We start from the raw sequence: 21,320 nt of genomic DNA on the forward strand, positions 1-21,320 counted from the left end.
GACCATTGCTGAATTCTGACAATCGGATATCAAACATGCATGCAATGACCAAAAGTTTAATTTCGGAAAACGATTTACTGTTTTAAAAACTGTAAATCGTTTTCCAAAAATTAAAGAAACTTTTACGGTCAAACCGAAAATAATTTAAGATTTTCGTTGACCATTATTTTCGCCCCTACCAAACACTATAAAATGCCGAAACCGAAATCATTTTCCAGAAAATCATTTTACACCGAAACAAACGGAGCATTAAGCAAAATTTAAAGACCTTATTTTTTAAATTGAAAACTTAAGGACTAAATCCAAATCACATGAAAACTCATGGGCTAAATATGATTTTTCTCTAAAAAGAATTTAAATTTCTATTACCGTATCTGCACAGTATAGGTTTTTTTTTTTAAAACTGACGTGTCAGTGTGTGTAAGCTTGTGTGTAAACCTGTTGGTATCCCAACCATTTTCTCTTATGAGAAAACAAAAGAAACGACATCGGTTAGAGAGAGCAGATAAGAATAGGCTATTTGGACCCGGACACAACCCAGTCGTCGGCTCTTCTCTCTTTGCTCGCGAATCTATAACCCTTGTTGTTGAGCTCTCTCTCATAACTCATAACTAGCAGGCAAGCAGCACTCCTCGCAAAGCCCCAACTCAACCTACGCCCCTCTATTTTACAATCTCTCTTTTGGTTCCTAAATTGCTGTTCTTCAATTTGGCTCTGAGTTCCCACAATGAGTGACGCCTCGGCGGCCGACGACTCGAAGCACATCGAGGAGCTCTACCAGTACGTGGAGAGTCTGAACGAGGCCAAGGACAAGTCCCAGGTGCGCTTCCCTGCTAATTTCCACTCTTTCTGCTTCTGGGGTTTCTGTGTTTCTAGGGTTTTGTTGACCCCACACGCTGTTGCCGGGGTTCCTGTACGAGATGGGTTATGGGTTTTTTGGGTTGTTGCAGAATGTGAAGGACTACCAGGGGATCATCGACACGGCCAAGTCGAGCATCAAGGCTAAACAATTGGCCGCGCAGTTCATCCCCAGGTTCTTCAAGTTCTTCCCCACTCTCTCCGGGCCCGCAATCGACACGCATCTCGATTTGATCGAAGAAGAAGAGCTCGGGGTCAGTAATTCTATCCAAAATCCTATAAATAGCTTGTCATATTGTACATAGCTTTATTTGGTAAATGAGAAAATTTGGGAAATGGTGCTTTCTTATTCATTTCAAAGATGTGAGTGTTTTTGTAAATGCTACTCTATTGTACAGGTTCGGGTGCAAGCAATTAGGGGACTTCCCCTTTTCTGCAAGGATACGCCGGAACATATTGCCAAAATTGTAGACATTCTTGTCCAAATCCTTGCAGCAGGTAAATTACTTCTTTGCATTGTCTGTGGTATTTTGCTTGCCGTTTTAGGCAGTTCCGGAGCTATCATATATATATATATATATTTTTTTTTTTGGGGGGTGGGGGGAGGGAACTAAAATTATGATGATAATTTTTTTTTTGGTGATATTTATAGTACCACACAAAGATAATCATAAAAGCAATCCAAACAATATGCAAATTAAAGCAAATTTTTTTTCATAAAAGTACACTCTTTGGAGCTCTCTTAAGCATACATGTTTAGAGATTTCTCAGTCCATTGCAGGGGCCATGGATCCCCCTGGGCTTCATGTGGCCTTGCCATTCTGATATTGGATTTCTTTCATGCTTTAGAGGAATTTGTGGAGCGTGATGCTGTGCATAAAGCCCTGATGTCTCTGTTGACACAAGATGTGAAAGGTACTTTGTGTTATCTTATAATTTGGTGATTCTGTGTAAGTGCATGTTCTGTTATGCAGCAGTTAGAAGATAGGCTATTTTTTTGCAACAGAAGTGCTATGCATTTGTTTATTTATCTATTTATTCATCATAATTGGAATAGGTGTTGTATAGGATAAGTAAGATTATTTACCTATTGTATTGTTTCCAAGATATTTTTTTCTGCTGTACGTTTGATGGAAGATAATATCTCTCTTCGTGTGAAGTTGGAAAGGTCTTTAAAGCTGTATGGTCGTGTATCATGTGATTATATCATTTGGAAAATGTTGATATAGATATGCTTTCCTATTAGTAGTGGTTTGTATATTTTGTCTGCACAACTTGCATGGGCATGGAACATTTACTTGGGTGGAAATTGAGTATCAGTGTTAAATCATGCATAATTATTTGCAAGAATAGACAATGGTGAGGTCGTCCGGTTGGTGGTCAGTCGAGTCAAAGGAGTTTGCTTTGTCAGTGGTGGGTGGTTTCACAGGCATTAGGATCCATGAAAAACGTAAAGGAGTGACGAGGTCCATTCTCATAGGCAAAGATGAGGCTGCTTGGTTGCTTAAGTCTTTTCATGATCTGGTTATGGTTCACGACTGTAGAGTGTTTTGGAACCAATCCGTCTCAGGTTTTCCTCGGATTCCTGCGCAGCAACGCGCAAATAGGCATGGTCACTTTCTGACCATAGAAGAATATGAGGGTAGAAGAAGGAAAGGTGCTGTCTTGGTACCTAAAGGGAAATTTGGTGAAAGGTGGAAGCATTTCGGGCACAAGCTACTCGAAGCATTTTCAAGAAAAGGAAGTGTCATAGCCTAAGCCTCATTCTGAGATGAGGAGGAGCTTTGCTGAAGTTTTGAGAGCTTCTCTGCCGAAAGTTAAGGTGTCATATGCTGCTTCGGAGGAAGATTTCCAGGCTCGGGTGATGTCTCCGGCAAAGGGCTGTCGTGATCAAGCGCTTCTAAGGGTAAAGCTGCCTACGGCGAAATCAGCTGGGTTGAAGAAAGAAAAGATGGTGAAGGATTTTTCGGCGAAGGATTATTTACAGATGACAGCTCCGGCATCTCTCTCTGATTTGTTGGAAAGAGAGTCTGCGTCAGGCCTAAGGGGTAGGGTGGCGGGCTCTATGTTGCCCTCTGCGTCACGCAAGTCACATTTCGGTGATTGCCTTGATTTGCGCAGCATTAGGAAGACGTTGGAGACGTTGCATGTGGAAATTGGGTATTGTCTGAAAGGTTTGCACCTGTTGGAAGATGAGTTGATGGGTAGTGGTCCAAAGCTTTCTGGTCCCATCTCTTTACCCAAGACCCAGTCTAAATCCTTGGGCTCCAGTCTTCCTCGGCCCAATTCCATGATGCCCGCAAGCCCCTCTTCGACCCGAGGTCCTTCAAAGTCAGCCCAACTTTCTAAAGGTAAAGCCCCTTTGCATTTTCCCATTAAGAGGCCCAAGATTATGATTACGACCAAGGCTGGGTCGGTTCTTCGTCCTATTCTAACACCCCAGTTCTCGTTGGACGCCGGTGCTTCTACCTCTGATGTGCAGTCGGAGTCGTTAGGTCTGGGTTCTGCCACTTCGAAGTCCGCGTTGAGACCATGATTATCTGGTCGGGTTTATCAGCGTCGGAAATTTCGAAAACATCATTCTTCGACTGTTTGGAGAGTTAAGCAGGGACAGACCAAACCGGACGCGGGAATGAGTCAGAGCAGGGAGAAGGTTGCGGTTTCTTCGATGATTGGGGAAGAGGACACCTCTCCGGCGTCCGAGGAGATGTTGTGTGGTGGGGAAGGAGAGTCGAAAGTCTTGCAGTTAGCTAATAGACAGTCGAAGGAGATAGCAGTCTCTTATCATGGGTTGGATTCAGATGGTTCTCGTCAGACTGGGTTGGGCTCAATTGAAGCTAGAGAGTCCACCGATTTAGGGGAGAAGGGCTCTGTCGTTGGAAAAGGAGATAGTTTGGCTTTGTCGGAAGAGGGTGGAGGTTTATTGTTGGTGCCTCAGGTTTCTAGTTCGCAGTTGTGTGCTGGAATGGGTAGTTTTGGGTTTGGTGGAGATTTAGTGGATCAGAGGCAGGAAGAAGGCAGTCTTGAGCTGGTGATTTTTTCCTCAAAAGAATAAAGTGGGTATTGAATCAGAAGCAACTTCAGTGGGACCTCAAGTGGAGATATGCCGCTGGGAAGGAACAGGAGACAAAATGGAGATTGGGTCTTCCTTTAAAGGCGTGGTGGCTGAGGAGGGAGCTCATCTAGAATGTTCTTTGAATCTGCTAGAGCATTTTCCTGAAGGCCTCTTGCTTCAAGATAAGATAAGGAATGGTAAGGGGAAGTTAGAGAGTTATGAGCCGATGGTTATTACTCCACTGGCAGTGGAAGGTGAAGACAGGCAGAGGGTGTCGCCTAGGTGGGTGGTGGAAAGAATCAAGAGGTTTTATCCAATTATTGGGCTGCCGTGTGGTCGCTTCGAGGACAGATATTGGCTTTGTTTGAGGAGATTGAAGTGGCCAGAGAACTCTCTTTGGCAGAACCTAAGACTAATTATTTGCCTTCACAAGGGGTGAAAGGGCAGAGGGAATTAAATAGGTTGGCTTGGTCTATAAACTATGAGAAGAAAGGGGCTCATTCTGTTAGAGGCAGGCATAAGGGTAGGGGTCCATCTCGCTTATATGACGCCTAAAATATTAATGTGGAACGTTAGAGGGCTTAATGCGATTGAGAAAAGATTGGAGATTAGAGGGCTTCTAAGGGATTGGAAGGCGGATATTGTTTGCTTGGTGGAGACAAAGATGGCAGTTATCTCAAGGGAGGTGGTGTGAACTTTATGGGGTTGCTTTCATGTTGATTGGTGCTACTTAGGTGCCAATGGAGTGTCGGGTGGGATTTTGTTAATGTGGGATAGAAGGGTGGTGGAGAAAGTGGAGGAATGTATAGGTAGATACACTGTTGCTTGTTCTTTGCGCAACACTGGAGATAATGTAGTTTGGGCTTTTGGGGGGGTTTATGGTCCGAATGATGACAAGGAGATGAGGGATTTGTGGGCTGAATTAGCTGTATTGATGAGTTGGTGGGAGATGCCTTGGTGTATTGGGGGAGATTTTAATGTGGTTCGTTTTCCTAGTGAGAGATCTAGTGGTGCTGGCTATTCTGCAGCTATGGAAGAGTTTTCAGACTTTATATTCATGCTTAATTTGGTGGACCTACCTCTTGAAGACGGCCAGTTTACTTGGTCTAATAATCAGGAAGATCAAATATGGTCTAGAATCGATAGGTTCTTAGTTTCTTCGGAGTGGGAGGAACGCTTTCCTGAAGTGTCACAAAGGAGATTGACAAGTCTTCTCTCCGATCATTTTCCTTTGTTATTGGATTGTGGGACATCAAGAGGGGGAAACAGGTATTTTAAGTTTGAAAACATGTGGCTGAAATACGAGGGTTTTGTTGAGCAGGTTAAAAAGTGGTAGATGTCTTATGAGTTTTCTGGTTTGCCAAGTTTCATTTTGGCTAATAAATTGAAGGCTTTGAAGGCTGATTTGAAGAAATGGAATGAAGAAGTGTTTGGTGATATAGGGAAGAAGAAGAAAGAATTATTGGAGGGTATTCGAGAGCTGAAGTTAATTGAAGAATGCCGTTGCCTAGAGGAGGACGAAAAAGTTCGAAAGGTAGATATGTCGAGAGAGCTGGAGAAGACTCTTCTTTTTGAGGAAATGAGCTGGAGGCAAAAATTTAGAGCTTTGTGGTTGAAGGAGGGGGACAAGAACACAAATTTTTTTCACATGGTGGCCAACTCACATCGTAAATTCAATCAAGTGGATTCTTTGAGTATTAATGGTATAATTTCCAAGAATCCTGCGGAGATTAAGGAGCATTTAGATCAATATTACAACAATTTGTACTTCGAGAATTGTTCTTGGCGGCCTAGGGTGGAGGGTCTATTTTTTTATCCATTGATGCGGATGAGAGCATTTGGCTAGAAATAGCGTTTGAGAAGGAGGTGTGGGATGTTGTCAGGGATTTGAATGGAGATAATGCGCCGAGTCCTGACGGATTCACTTTGGCTTTCTTTCAGAAGTGTTGGTTTTTTTAAAAAACTGACATTATGGATGTTTTTGCAGAATTTCATGCTCGAGGCAAGTTTGAAAAGAGTTTGAATGCTACTTTTGTCTCTTTGATTCCTAAGAAGACTGGTGCCATGGACGTGAGAGATTTTTGCCCTATTAGTTTGGTTGAGAGGATTTACAAGATTATTTCTAAGGTCCTTGCGAACAGATTCAAATCAGTTTTGGGCAAGAAATTTGAAATTTGAAATTTTCTCCGTTCTCTCTCATCTTTTCCTCCCGCTCCTTCCTTTCGGTCCTGCTAGTGGTGGCGCGTGTAGGCGCGTCACACTAGTTCTTGATTCTGTTCTGTCTCGCTGGGTGCGTCTGAAGGGTTCGTCTCGTTTCTCTGGAGTTGGCCTTTAGTCAAGATGGATAGACGACTTTTTCTAGGGCTCTGAGGCGCGTCACGCTTGGGCTGTGAGGGATGGATAGACGATTTCTGGTGGAGGCAAAAGCGTTTGTCTTCTCGGTTATTGAAGGGGCGTCAGTGTTAAGGGTGGAAGAAAATCAGAAATTTTATTCCGGTGCGGTACTCCTTAGCAACCAGTGCATCGATTGGCTGGTTTCGACTATGGAGGTGCTGAGGGGTGGTAAGGGTATGCCCGATTCTGTCAAATCTTTCAGGGAGGGGGCGAAGGTGACGATAGTCCGCACTGGAGGTAACATTAATGGCAGGTTTATGGAGGTAGCGGTCTATGGGGTGGGCGTTCAGAGAGGGTTTCTTCGCATTCCTGAGGGGCGGGGTGGATGGGGTTGGCTCAAGTTTATCTCTGAGCTGCGTAAGGCTTTTGAAGTGGTTGGTACTGCGGTAGGGTGCGGGCTCGGTGGTTCCTCGCCGGAAGAGAAGTCAAGGGGGAAGGAGGTGGGGGTTTGGTTCGGAAAAGATGCGGGAACTCTGTCTTACGCGGAGGCGGTTCGCTCGACGCCAACCATCTCTGCCTCTGGTGGCCGGAATCTGGTCGCGCAGGAGGAGGCGGCCTGGTGCGAGGAGCAGTTCCCGTTAAAGGACCGGTCTTGCGCGATTGTTCGGCAGGCGGTGGACTGTTACGCCTGGGAGAAAAGCCTTTTGGCTCCGGCGGGGAAAAACCTCTGTGGCGATGGCTTCAACGTTCGAAAAGTCAGAAAGTGCAGTTCAAGGGACAGCGATGTCAGAGTCTGCAGAAAGATCCTTGAACAGGTTGGAGTTTGGCTGGATGGGGTGAGTGGGTCTAACGTGGGCTGGAGTAGGAGCTCTTCTGTTGGGCTGAAAATGGGCCGGTGCAGGATCTCCTCAGCTGTGCTTGGTAGGCCACGCTGGAAGGATGGTTCTAAGAAGATGGGCTCTAAGCCCAACCCCAAGAAGGCTAAGAGGGTTCTCCCGGATCAGGTTTGTGGTCTCGACGAAGCGAGGTTGGACTATGGAATTTCAGGATTGGGCTCTTCGGCGCCGGAAGCCGTGGACGGGCCGAGTTCTACCTTTCGGGGGTTCAAGTTAGGCTCGTCGTTGAAGGGGGTTTCTTCCCTGGTGGAGACTCCGGCTTTATCCGCTCTTCCGGTTTCGGCCCGGCCAGATGGGTCTAGGTCGGAGAAGATGACGATTGGCATGGATGGAGGGTTGTCGGATATTGGAGAGCTTCCTAGCGTGTGCACGGCGGTGATTGAAGATATCTCAGTGTGTGCGGCGAAGCCCAACATGCGTTTAAAAGGGTCTGTGCGTGGCTTAACCCCGGGTCTGCGTGGGGGATTGGAGTCGGGCCCTAAAGGATTTGAGTTTCCCTCTTTGGGGGCAGATGCGTTGGGAGAGAGGATTCGGCTGTCTCTTCCAGTGATGGCGGACAGTGGGGCTCTCATTTACCCGTCCGAAACTAAGTCGGTCATGAGGTATCAGCGGAAATCGAAGGCCAAAGCGAGTAAGCTGGATATTTCCCTGATTGATGAGGCAGTGACAGCTTTGAGTGCGCCGATGACACAATGTTCGGGTACTTCCCAGGCTTTGGACGGGTCTGTGGTTCAGAATCTGCCGATGCCAAGTGGGGGAGTGGGTCTTCGGCGCGGGTTCCTTCTCCCGAGAGTTCCCTCCCCTTTGAGCAATTGCAAATCGAAGACCGGTGACAAGGGCGAGAATTCTAACTCGAATGGATTGATCCAATCTCAGGAGTGGCCGGTAGGGTTTAGCCCATCTGGGGAGATTGTTTTGTGGGATCAGGGAGAGAAAGGTAACTCTCCTCACCCCTTGGGCGTTATTCCTCCAGACTTACTCTTGGAGTGGGAGTCCGATGGTGCTGAGGATGAAGATTCGGCCCTGGCTTTGTTGGATGCCATGGGGGAGCGGCATAAGATCAAAGGGAATTCTTCGCGGGGAAGTGGTGTTGAGGCGATTGGTGATTCTCCTGGGGCTGCGATTGATCTTAGCTTCTGTGTTAACACTCTAGGATTATCCCACGAGGGGAATGTGGAGGGCTTTTTAGATTTCATGACTAGTATTGATGCGGAGCATCGCATTGAGGCTTCAGTTTCCTCTTCTAAGTTTAAAGGGAGTCGTGAAGTGAAAAACTTAGAGTGCTCGATTAATTATGATGCTAGAGGGTTAGGCTCTAGTAGGGGCAAGGCTAAGCGGACTATTGCGATGTATTAGTATCGGGGTTTTGTGGGCTGTTTTGTAGGGGTCTTTCGGGTTTTTTCTTTCGGGTTTTCCGGGTGTTTTTTCCCTTTCCCCTCTTTTGCTTTTTGGTGTCCTGTTGTATACTTCCTGTATGCTTTGGGGCGCCTTTACGCTTTTAATAATATTCTCTGCTTACTTATCAAAAAAAAAAAGTTTTGGGCAAGATTATCTCCAACACTCAGAATGCGTTTATTGGTGGTCGACAAATATTAGACACTGTGCTTATTGCAAACGAATGTGTGGATAGTCATATTCGATCGAGGGACCCAGGACTCCTGTGTAAGCTATACTTGGAGAAGGCATATGATCATGTGAACTGGGACTTCTTGCTTTATTTGTTGCAGAGATGTGGATTGGGGGAAAAATGGAGGGATTGGATACGTTTTTGTATATCTACAGTGAGATTTTCTATTATTGTAAATGGAACTCCGTCAGGTTTTTTTAGTAGTACTCGTGGTTTGCGACAAGGAGATCCTCTTCTCCTTTGTTGTTTGTGGTGGTTATGGAGGCTTTGAGTTGGATGCTGACTGCCGCATTGGATCAAGGTAATTTGACAGGATTTTCAGTGGGTTTCAGGGATTCCGAGGCCTTAGTTGTGAATCACCTTCTGTTTGCTGATGACACTTTGATCTTCTGTGGTGCTCAAGAAGAACAAATTCGACATCTGAGATGTATTTTCTTATGCTTTGAGGCAGCTTCTGGTTTGAGAATTAACTTAGGAAAATCAGAATTTGTTCCAATTGGTGAAGTAGAGGATGTCGAAAGGTTGGTTAATCTTCTTGGATGTCGGGTTGCATCTTTGTCTATGACTTACCTGGGTCTACCTTTGGGTGCCTCTTACAAGTCCACTTCTATTTGGAATGGCGTTATTGAAAAAATGGAAAGGAGGTTGGCGGGATGGAAGCAAATGTATTTGTCGAAGGGTGCCCGGTTGACTCTTATTAATAGTACGCTCTCCAATATCCCTACGTATTACTTATCTTTGTTTCCTATTCCAGTGAGGGTAGCCAATCGTCTTGATAAAATTCAAAAGGATTTTCTTTGGGGTGTCATTGGTGATGAGGCCAAATTTCATCTAGTGAATTGGAACAAGATTTGTACTCCTTTGCAAGCAGGTGGGTTGGGAGCTCACAATTTCATCCAGTTCAATTGAGCACTCTTGGGTAAGTGGTTGTGGAGATATGGTAGGGAGAGAGAGGCTTTATGGCGTTTGGTGATTGATGCCAAATTTGAGAGTCTAAAGGGTGGGTGGTGCTCGAAAGAGGTGTCGGGTTCTTTTGGAGTGGGTGGAACACTCCACAAATCTGACAAGCGGGTCTAGCAGGGACAACAGATGGGGTAGGCTGATATTTTGGTGACGAAGAGTTGGGTTTAGGACCATTCCAACGCTTACCAGAGGGTTTAGACTTACGATTTGGAGTGTAGGCATTGGGCTTGGAGGAGAACATGGCAAACTGATTATTGTCTGCAGTATTTGAAGCTGGTTGACTATCCAATAGAAGCTCATAAGAGAGCAATTCATCCTGAAACTCAATGAATGTAAGGGATTTGTACCGGGAAGCCACAAACAAGGATGTGACAACAGGATTAAAGGAAGGGTGAAGTCCACCAATTACATAACCAATAAGAGCATCATCAGTAACGGGTTGACCAACTGCAGCAAGCTGAGCAGAAAACTGCTTAGCAGTTTCAATATAATCAGTACACCCTTTGGAACCTTGATGCAGACTCTGGAGCTGGCGCTGAAGATGAGAAATCCGGGTCTTGGAATGGGAGGCAAAGCGGCTGGAGAGGGAATCCCAGACTTGTTGAGCGCTGGTGACACCAAAGGTAGTTGACATTACCTTCTCTGTGAGAGTGGCATTAAGCCAAGAAAGAACAAATTGGTCTTTCTTATTCCAAAACAGGAATGCTGGATTCAGAGAAGCAGTAGCTTTCCCTGGGTCATCCAGAACGTACTTGAGAGGGCACGGTTCAGAACCATCCTCGAAACCCATCAAGTCGTTGGTCTTCAAAATAGGGATAACTTGGTTGGACCACGTGATGTAGTTAGGTCCTTCTAATTTGAAGGTCATAAGTTGGCCAATACTAGGCGGAATGAATGGGACAGCAGAGCTGGACGCCATTGAGAAAATGATAGAAGCGGAAAAAGAAAAGTAGAAGAGATCGAAAAAAAAATCTGCGTGAGCAATTTAGAGCTCTGATACCGTAATAGAATTTGAAGTTCAATACTTTCTATTGATGTTTAGTAAAGTATATATAGAGGAAGAGATTACATGATCTTCGGATCAGTTACAATCTATCTAGAGTTTGAATTACAAACCTAAAACTTATCTAGATATTTGAATTGAAAACAGAATTCAAATATCTCTATATTTGAATTTACAGAATCCTATCTAAAGGTATTATCTATTAGCTAGGAGTCTTGTATCCGAGTTTGTTGAAATAGTTGGAAGCTGACTAGTATTCTGCACTAGAGAGGAGTCTTCACATTCAGATGTATCTAGACATGTTGAGATGACATTGGTATTGTTTACATATGGAAGCATATTAGGAGGGGGTGGGAGAAGTTTCGCAATTTTGTTCGTTTTGAAGTTGGGAATGGAGCAAATATTAGTTTTTGGCATGATCGGTGGTGTGGGGATAGATCATTGAAGCAATGTTTTCCAGCTCTTTTTAGTATAGTGAGGAATAAAGATGCGATGGTAGCGGATAATTTGGCTGTCCATAATGGTGTAATTCAGTGGAATGTTCTTTTTATGCGACAAATCCAAGATTAGGAGATGGATTTGGTCATTTCTTTCTTCGATCGACTTTACTCTATTTCGGCTCGACATGGAGAGGGTGACAGGTTAGTGTGGAATCCCTCTAAAAAAGGTTTATTTGAGGTGAGATCCTTCTATGAAGAGCTTATTAGGAAAGATGGCCTACCTTTTCCTTCTTTTCCCTGGAAGAATATATGGCGTGTTAAGGCTCCAACAATGGTGGCTTTCTTCGTTTGGTCAGCTGCTCTGGGCAAAATATTGACGCATGATAACTTGCGTGAGAGGAATGTTATAGTGATTGAGTGGTGTTGCTTGTGTAAGAAGAGTGGGGAGTCTATTGATCATTTGTTGCTTCACTGCGAAATCGCCCGAGATATTTGGAGTTACATTCTTATTTTATTTGGGGTAGAGTGGGTTATGCCACGAACGGTGTTGGAGTTGTTGAATAGTTGGGGGGCGGCGATTGGTGTGGTCGTGCTAAAGAAGCTTGGCGGTTAGCTCCTTTGTGCTTATTGTGGTGTATTTGGAGGGAGCGGAATGCGCGGCTATTTGAAGATATAGAGACATCTACGGTGGAGCTTCGGAAGCGGTTGCTCCATACGTTATATATTTGGATAGCGTCCCATCATAGTTTGAGGGTTTTTAATTATGTAGACTTTTTAAAATTATTCTCTATTCATCCCTTTTAGGGGTTCTCTTGTATACTTCCCGTGTATAAGGGTTGCGCCCCTCTGCGCTATTTTTATAAATTGCAATTTCTTATAAAAAAAAAAAAATTATTTGCAAGAAATGGGTTTAAAGTAATTTTTTATATTCAACATTAGTGCAGTAAGAGTCAGATCTTCTATAGTAATTCTCAATGGATTTGGTGTGAATGTAGATGTGAAGATGTATGAATGGACGAGTTTACAACATTTGATATAAACTCAAAATACCATGGGATTCGTAAATAATACAATCAACTAGTGGATTGTAAATGGTCACAAATAACAAATTGCTTAAAGCTAATATAATATTACTGGGGCTAGGATGGTATCTCAATTTTCTAATTTGAGTTAGTTTTGCAACAGAAAAGGACATAGTGTTTCGCAATAAAGTCATTGGTAACGAAATGGTAAAAGTTAATTTATAATTGATGGGGCATGGTGGCTTTCTCGATTTCCAACTTGAGTTTTGTTTGGACCAGAAAATAGTTCATATTACATTATATTGTATATTTATTTTTTTGATTTTACCTCAAAGTTCGTTCTACATGATTGTGAAGTTTATTTTACAAGAATGAAGATATCTTGAAATATGAGACATGCATCAATGCGCCCCATTAGGAAAGTCACATGTGAAGTTTTTTATGGGAAGAACTTTGTAATTTTGGGAGAGAATTTTGTGGGCAGAAGTTTGTTTATGTAGTGAACAAAGACTGCAGTAAATATGTACACTAAACACTGGAATTGATAGATTTGTATTGAACTAACATGCATGTGGCTCATTGCTTCTTACTGTTGTAATTGCATGAAAATTTCATACTGTCCTTTTAATGCAATACATCCATCATTTTGCCTGTTCGGTGTTACTTTTATAGCATGCATATTTTTAGTTTTCATTCTTGGTGGACTTAAATCTTCTTGTTGATGCAGCTTCTTTGACAGCCTTATTTAAGCACATTGGGAGTGTTGATGAACCGAGTACAGATGAAATTATTCGTGAAAAAGTTTTAAGTTTTATAAGAGATAAGGTAAGAAGACTGGCTTGTGTTGTGCCCATTGCAAGTTTTACCCTGCATCTTGGAGACTTAGTAATTGCCTTTGCAGATCTTTCCCATCAAAGGCGAACTCTTGAAGCCTCAAGAAGAAATGGAAAGACATATAACTGATTTGATAAAAAAGGTATTTTCTTGGTTTTACTACTTTGGCCAATGTATTTTCTTCTCCCCATTGAAAGCTTTCGGAATTAGTAAACCTCAGTTTAATTTTGTTGTTCTACTAGAAGAAGCATGCCTAATGTGATTTCAACTCCATTGCAGAGTTTAGAAGATGTAACTGGAGCAGAATTTAGAATGTTTATGGACTTCTTAAAGAGTTTAAACATTTTTGGAGATAAAGCTCCCCCAGAACGCATGATAGAACTTATTGGAATTGTTGAAGGACAAGCTGATTTAGATGCAGTGTTCAATGTGAGTAATTGTTTCTTTGTATCGACAATGGGGCTATTGTAGGAGAAGCAACATTTGAAACAGTCCATTTCAATGTATAATGGCTTGAAGTTGTCTGGAACTAATGCGATTGAAGTGTTGTTGATTAAATCAGTCTATTCTAACAGCCACATATAGTGCACTATCTGTGGAGTTTAGGTGCATTATTTGAGGGACAGAAATTTCCTACAAACTGGTTTGTAAGAAATTTGTGTCCTTATTTGAACAGTTCACATTCTGTTGAAAGAGATTTGCATTTTTTTTTACTGTCCCTTTAAATGATGCCTTTTCCTGTGTACTGTAATTTAGACTCAGTTTAAGGGGTGGTATATATGTGTGTGTGTGTGTATCACATGTTTCTCCATAAATATAAATATATATATACTGAATCAAACCTGTGCTCCTAGGCTGTGGCTGTCCATCTGTGTAGATCTTATGTTCAAATCTTTCCTAGCCAAAAAAAGAAGAAAATAAAGAGAAAACCCTTGAAATGGGCAGGTTCACTGGTTGGGCCAAATTATTTCAAGTTAAGTAGTAATCAGAGGTTGCTAGAGGTACATTAATGCTTTAGGAATCTAATATTATAAAACTTATCAAAAGGAATTTAATGTTATAAGAGTTTGAGAGGATTAAATACATGCATTGTTCTCAAGAACACATAAATCCTGTTCAAGATTTTGGGAAGTTGAATGTTATGCTCTTGAAAATGTGACAATGGCACAATATATTTTGAAATACGCTTAGTGCTATAATCTTATCATGACTTTGTGTTAAATTACCACTTGTCTCAAAAGTTTAAGTTAATAAGAAGATGTAAATTTAATCATTTAATCAATAGTTTAATACACCCCTCACGTGTGGGTTCAAATTACCTTTTAATAGGTGAGACCTAACACGTGAAATATTTAATTGAAATTGGGTAAATGACGGAGTCGAGGTTCGAACTCAAGACGTTTGACTCTGATACCATTTTAAATTACCATTTGTCCCAAAAGCTTAAACTAAAAGGAAGAGGTAAATTTAATCATTTAATCAATACTTTAACTTGTCTGTTTTGGTTCTTGCGGGCTGTGTGGATAATGTGGATGGTTTGGCGGGCATCTTGGGTTGTGGGGTTTTCTCGTTAACTCTAAAGTACCTTGGTCTTCTTTTGGGGGCCTCTTTTAAGGCCAAGTCTATTTGGGATGGTGGTGTTGGAAAGATTGAGAGGTGGTTGGCTAGCTGGAAGCGGATGTATCTGTCCAAGGGTGGTAGGGTTATCCTTATAAAGAGCACTCTTTCCAATCTTCCTGCGTTTTTATTATCTCTCTTCCCTATTCCTTTGAGTGTGGCAAATCGTATTGAGAAGCTCCATCGAGATTTCTTATGAGGAGGTTTAGGTGAAGAGTTCAAATACCACTTGGTTAGTTGGTCAAAGGTTTGGTCCCCAATTTCTGAAGGAGGCTTGGGCATTTGGAACTTGAGGATATTCAACATGGCTTTTTTAGGAAAGTGGCTATGGCGTTATGCGCATGAGAGAGGCTTGATGGAAAGTTACTGCGGATGCTAAGTACGGTGGTGCTCCTTAGATCCCCCTGGGTCTCATGGAGTGGGGCTTTGGAAGTACATAAGGAAGGGGTGGAGTTTGTTTTGTAGTCATACCAGATTTATTTTAGGCCATGAGTCCAGGATCAGAATTTGGCATGATTTGTGGTGTGGAGAGATGACCCTCAAGGAAGCTTTCCCGGTTTTATATGGCATTGCTCGTGATAAGGATGCGCATGTTGCAGCCCACATGGCTTCGGAGAGTGGTTCCCTTTAGTGGGACGTTGACTTTATTCAAGAGGCCCACCATTGGGAGGTGGATATCTTGGCTTCCTTCACTTTGTTGTATTCCATTAGAGTGAGAAGTGTAGGGGACAACATTCTTTGGTGGACTCCTCAAAAGGGAAAGTTTGTGGTTTGTTCTTTCTATAAGGTCCTTACTTGTAAAGAGGAAGATCCTTTTTCCTGGAGAAGTATTTGGCGGACCAAGGTTCCCTTAAAAGTGGCTTTTTTTGCTTGGTCGGCAGCGTTAGGGAAGATCCTTACCTTGGATAATCTTAGAAAGAGGCATGTCATTGTGATTGATAGGTGTTGTATGTTCAAGATGAATGGGGAAACTGTGGACCACCTTCTCCATTGTGAGATTGCTCGTATCTTATGGAATGCCATCTTTAGCCGCTTCAGCTTGTCTTGGGCTATGCCTCTTTGGATGGTAGATTTATTTGCTTGTTGGTGGAGGGGTGGCTGCTCTCGGAGTGCTGTTGTGTGGAAGATGGTTCATTCTTGCCTTATGTGGTGCTTGTGGAGGGAACAAAATGATAGAAACTTCGAGGACAAAGAAATTACATTTGAGGAGCTCAAAACTTTCTTTTTTTGTTCTTTGTATACTTGGACTGCTGCGTTCCTAACTTCCTTAGTGATTAGTTTTCATGATTCTTGTTCTTTTTTCTTCTTCGTCTTAGACGCTATTCTTGTATACTGCCTGTATACTTGACTGCGCTTTGCGTTTTTAATGATATTTCTCTTACATATATATATATATACTTTTAACACTTTGTAGTAATCATATTGGGGAATCTATAGTGTCCTTGGTTATCGCAGTTTTGTATAATGTCTGTATCTTCTTCCTTTTAAAAAGATTGTCTAGCCTTGGTAAATAATATCCTTCGCACTATGATTCTATGGATCCTCTGTTAAGTATGACTTCAAAATGCAGGTTTCAGATGCGGACCATATTGACAGGTTGATATCATGCCTGTACATGGCTCTTCCATTTGTTGTGGTAAGAACTGTGTAGATGTTGCCTTTTTCCTTTAAACCACTCATTATATGTTTGTCTGACAGCACTATGCCTCTAATTAACCACACAGAGGGGTGCTTCAAGCAGCAAGTTCCTCACCTATTTGAACAAACACATCATACCTGTTTTTGATAAGGTAATACTTCAGTTTCCATGTCTTGAAATAGTGAGCATGTAACTTGAGTTCAATGGGCTTTTAGAAATTTTTGTTTCAATATCCTTGTAATCGGTTCTAAGCTTTGCTTGCTTATGCTTTTGGCATCCAATTTCTTTGAGTAATGCTACTCATCACTCTCATTTCACATCGGCTGACGTTTCGTGTTTTTAAGTTATTATTTTTTTTTTTTAGTGACTGACATTGGAAGTCATTTAAAATACGTTACTTTAGCTGGTGCGAAATGACTAGTGAGTGTGATAAATGGGTGTGGAGAGTAGCATTACTCAATTTCTTTTTATGCATGCTTTGGTAGTTATGTTCTTGATCATTGTATCTATAGGTGTAAATGATTTTGTTTACATGTTTTATTGTCATCATTACTCATTCCCTTAGTTGGAAAATGTTTGTGTCTATATTTATATATTATGTCAATAGCTGAACAACGTTTTGATTTATTTTGGTTACATGAATGTTTTGTTGTTGTTGTTGCTTTTTTTTTTTTTTTTTTTATTATTATTATTATTATTTTTTTATTTTTTATAAGTGAACCAATTCCAATGTCAACACGAAACTCTAAAAAATAAGTTTCTTATTTAAGCCACTTTTAGACTTTAAAGTTGATTCCTCCTATTCCCAAATTACTGTACACTTTCTTAATTATTACTTTGTATCTTATGTCACAGCATTTTGCTGCTCATTCTTCCATTTGTGTTCACCAGTGTGAAAATGGGAAATAAGAAATAGGAAAAAAGGGGAAATAATATAAGAATATGAATCTTGCGAATACATTAATGATAGTGGAGAAAGCTTGTTGGCAATGTAATGAGAATTGATTTCAAACCAATAACAAGGATTTCAACTTTTCAAAGAAGTAACATATAAGTCACTAATACGCCCACACAAAATGCATCGCAATTTTTTTTGAAACTCGTAGATGCAGATATTATAGGAGCTTTTCTTATTGGATGATGTTTCATTTCTCTGTCGTTTCAGTGTAATTATCTGAAGTATTTTGTGGAAAAGAAAAATTGGTCTGGAAAGTTCCCTCTAGCTTTAGAAGGTTTCCACTGTAGGAAGAGAGTTTCTTGTTACTCAATTACGTTATAATCAAAAGGCAAGGCATCTTGCAAGAAATTAACTCTACTGATATTTATTTGTGCCAGCTTCCTGAGGAGCGAAAGCTAGATCTGCTCAAAGCCCTTGCAGAAATTTCTCCTTACACAACACCACAGGATTCCCGACAGATTCTTCCTAATGTTGTTCAGCTATTAAAGGTACACACTCTTCTAAATGAAGGAACAAATATGAACCCATGTATTTAGAATTGTTAAATTACTGTACATTTCAAGTCCGCCTTCAGTAACAGGATTGACATTGTACATATACATCAGAGTTTCTTTTGTTTTTGCCTGCTTGAATACTATTTCTTAAGAGTATAAGTGTTCAAACCTTGCTTGAAGTACAAAAAACGGTGTAAATAATGTGTCTCGATCTCATAACATGTTTCTTTTTCTTTCTCAGAAATACATGCCTAGGAGGAAGACTGGAGAAGAGACGAACTTCACTTATGTTGAGTGCTTGTTGTACACATTTCATCATCTAGCTCACAAGGTGGTTGGTTTCAAATGATTGGTTTCTCCGAACAATCATCTGTGTGTCTCTACTGCACAATACCTTATCTAATTTTTGTTGTTCTGTAGGTTCCTAATGCAACAAACAGTCTATGTGGTTACAAGATAGTGACTGGCCAACCATCAGATAGGCTTGGGGAGGATTTCTCAGAGCTTTATAAGGACTTCACTGAAAGGCAATTGATTATTTTTTATTTCATTTTTTCCACACACACACACACACACACACACACACACACACATATATATATATATATATATATTTTTTATGAAAAATTGATTCTTCATATTGTTATGTATTGACAAATTCCTGTTTTACAAAGTTCAAATTTGGTGCATAAACTTTAAAAGTTGTAATAAAATCACAGTTAAGTACTTCCATCAGTCTCACTAATAGAAAGCAATGATTTTTTATTTATTTATTTTTTTTATATGTTAATTTCTTATGTGGCAGCTGATGTTGCTAAATGAAGTGCAATAAAAAATTTAGATGGTAGCCTCACTTAAGAAAAGCAATGATGTTACAACTCTTTGTTCATATGATATTCTGTGACATTTTACTTATATTTATCAAGGAAAAATTACAGTTTAGCCCTCCAAACTATCAAGCGTTTTGCAAGTAGCCCCACGAACTATCAATGTTTGGACTCTAGCCCCCCAAAGTACCAAAACGTTTCAAAAAGGTCAATTTTGTCGAAATATGTCTATAATACCCTTGCCATGTGTCATTTTTCAATTAAAAAAAAATACTAAAAAAAAATTTACAAATAAAAATACTAAAAAACAAAAAAAAAAACAATTTTAATGGGTGTTTGGGGGGTGGCCGGCGCCACTGCAAGCCACCCCCCTAGGGCCGGGGTATTATAGACATATTTCAATAAAATAGGCATTTTTGAAATGTTTTGGTAGTTTGGGAGGTCAGAGTCCAAGCGTTGGTAATTCGTGGGGTTACTTGCAAAACGCCTGGCATTTTAGGAGGCTAAATTGTAATTTTCTCATTTATTAATTAAAACTAGAAGAAACTTTTATCTCTTTCTCTCTTTGTTTATCTCTCCCTTCTTTAACCCAAAATTGCTTTATCAACACTTTCCATCATGTCTTACTTAAAAGACCTGATTGTGATTTTTGAAATCATTTGAGAACTTGATTGCAACTTACTTCAATGACCAAATTGGAATTTCATGTATTTTCGAAAATCCCAAAAGAAATGTTTGTCCTTATTTTGTTCTTTTCTTTGGAGGGTTTATTGTGTGTTACGCGTGGGGGGACATAAAATTTCTGAACTGAAGGCCCTTTCCTTTTTTATTTTTATTTTCTATTCTCTGTTCTTTGGAGATTGTAATGTATCGTTGCTGCCTAATATGGGGTTTAATGTTTCAGCAATCTACTAAAATCATTAACTGGTTTTAGATTTCTACAATTTTGCTGAAGAAATTAGAGAACCAAATTTATCTGTCATAAGATTGATTCAATGAGCATTTTATATAATTGGTTACTTAAGGCTTCCAAAAATTTCTGAACTGTTAGTTACTAAAGCCTTGATTCACATTTAAATTTGGAGCAAGGTTGGAAGAGCGATACCTGTATTTCTGGTGGGCAGTATAATATATGGTTTACTTTTACAGTTGGAACTTTTTCTGTGTATAATTTTCTTACAATTGATTTTGCAGGTTGAGTAATGTTGAGGAGTTAACTAGGGCTACCATGAAGAAATTAACTCAAGGAATGGCTGAGCACAACAAAGCTATGGCAGCTGCTAAATCTGATGAAGCAAAGAATAGCATTGTGAGTTTGTTCTCAGGAGATCCTGGTCATGGTGGAGCTTTTCTGTCACCATTTATCTTACATATTTTTCATATAATGTGCAGAAAACTCAAAAGCAGAATACAACCACTGGGTTGCGGACGTGTAATAACATTTTGGCAATGACAAAGGTACAAAGGAACAAAGATTTTGTGTCTATATATATGGTCGTTTATTTATTTACTGTAAAAACTGATATTTTCTATATCCAGCCATTACATTCAAAAACACCCTCGTTTATTGGAGATAAAAGTGTCAACCTATCTTGGAAAGAAGCAACAAAACCTTCTGTTCCCACCACCGCAGCTACAACTGGGTAAGAGAGATCTTCCTGTTTTCTTCTTCCCCCCTGGCCCCACTTCTCTCTCTCTCTCTCTCAATCAAATTGTGTTTTAATGCATTTTGGTTGCTCCTTTCGATATATGGTTTCTAGCTTTCACAATCTCCGGCTATGTCTGTTGGATGATACATTTTTTTCCCATGGTTGTGGCAATAGTGAAGGGTGATTCACAGCATTAGAGTTCCATTCACGCACTTCCTCGTACACTAGCATTACTTTTCTGCAAGATTTCATGCTAATAAAATGGGAACTTTATCGTGGACACGATTATATCTTGTGTGAACTGTGTGCAGAGGGAAACGACCTGCTACTACTGCTAATGGATCCGGCAACGTGCCAGCTAAAAAGGGCCGTGGAGCTGGTGGTTTGCAAAACCAACTGGTTAATAGAGCATTGGAAGATTTGTCTCATGGTGGGAGAAGTGGGACTAGAGGCAGAGGGAGAGGGTGGGGTGGACGTGGAAGAGGAAGAGGCTACCGGTAGCCTAGGGGTGTGCCCAGAGTAAGAAATTTGGATTTCAGAAAGTCGGTATGGACCAGAAGTATACAACTAGAAGCCATTTATTTATTAAAGTTCTCTGCTGGAGCTAGTTTTGATTCATAGAGGAAGAAACTGATGAGTTTCTAGATTTATTTGTTGTCTAACACTAGGAATCATTTCGAATTTAACTGATGAAAGCAGCAGCCGGGATTGATTTAAGGAATCTTTGCATGCCTCTTACTCTGTGTATGCATGCGTGTGTATCTTATTGACAGTTAACTTGCACCCAGAGGAATCATTTTATAATTCTGACGATTTGTAGAATGTAATATGTTTGGTTGAATGAGAACTTGAGAAAGCTGCTACCCTTTAGATGATTGTCATTAACTGTGAAAGGTATTTGCAAGCTAGCTTTAAATCTTAGTTACTGTGATGCAGGAAATCTTAATCCACGCCTTTATGTGTGATCCTCCTTAACAATTAGGAATCCATAACATTTCAGTTTCTGCAGGCAGGCGAAGTGTGAAGGTGCTCTAGGTAGTCAGAAGCAGGTTTGTAATCGTGCCGAGCCGAGCAAATGTTCGGACTTATTCATTTAATTTTATT

General features: G+C 40.9%; 1 protein-coding gene across 1 annotated transcript; it reads left to right on the plus strand.

Annotated features, from left to right (window-relative positions):
* Positions 1-488: 488 nt before the first annotated feature.
* Positions 489-21,086, plus strand: LOC133867905 (apoptosis inhibitor 5-like protein API5). The gene is made up of 16 exons (XM_062304675.1): positions 489-820; positions 951-1,112; positions 1,257-1,356; positions 1,708-1,773; positions 12,926-13,023; positions 13,100-13,174; positions 13,312-13,461; positions 16,220-16,285; positions 16,374-16,439; positions 17,624-17,734; positions 17,982-18,071; positions 18,161-18,267; positions 19,762-19,876; positions 19,960-20,025; positions 20,107-20,210; positions 20,528-21,086. Exons 1-16 carry the CDS (start codon positions 728-730, stop codon positions 20,715-20,717), a joined length of 1,659 nt encoding a protein of 552 aa, XP_062160659.1. The 5' UTR covers positions 489-727; the 3' UTR covers positions 20,718-21,086.
* Positions 21,087-21,320: the final 234 nt, after the last annotated feature.

The sequence above is a fragment of the Alnus glutinosa genome, chromosome 5 (genome assembly GCF_958979055.1).
Source record: "Alnus glutinosa chromosome 5, dhAlnGlut1.1, whole genome shotgun sequence".
NCBI classification, from domain to species: domain Eukaryota; kingdom Viridiplantae; phylum Streptophyta; class Magnoliopsida; order Fagales; family Betulaceae; genus Alnus; species Alnus glutinosa.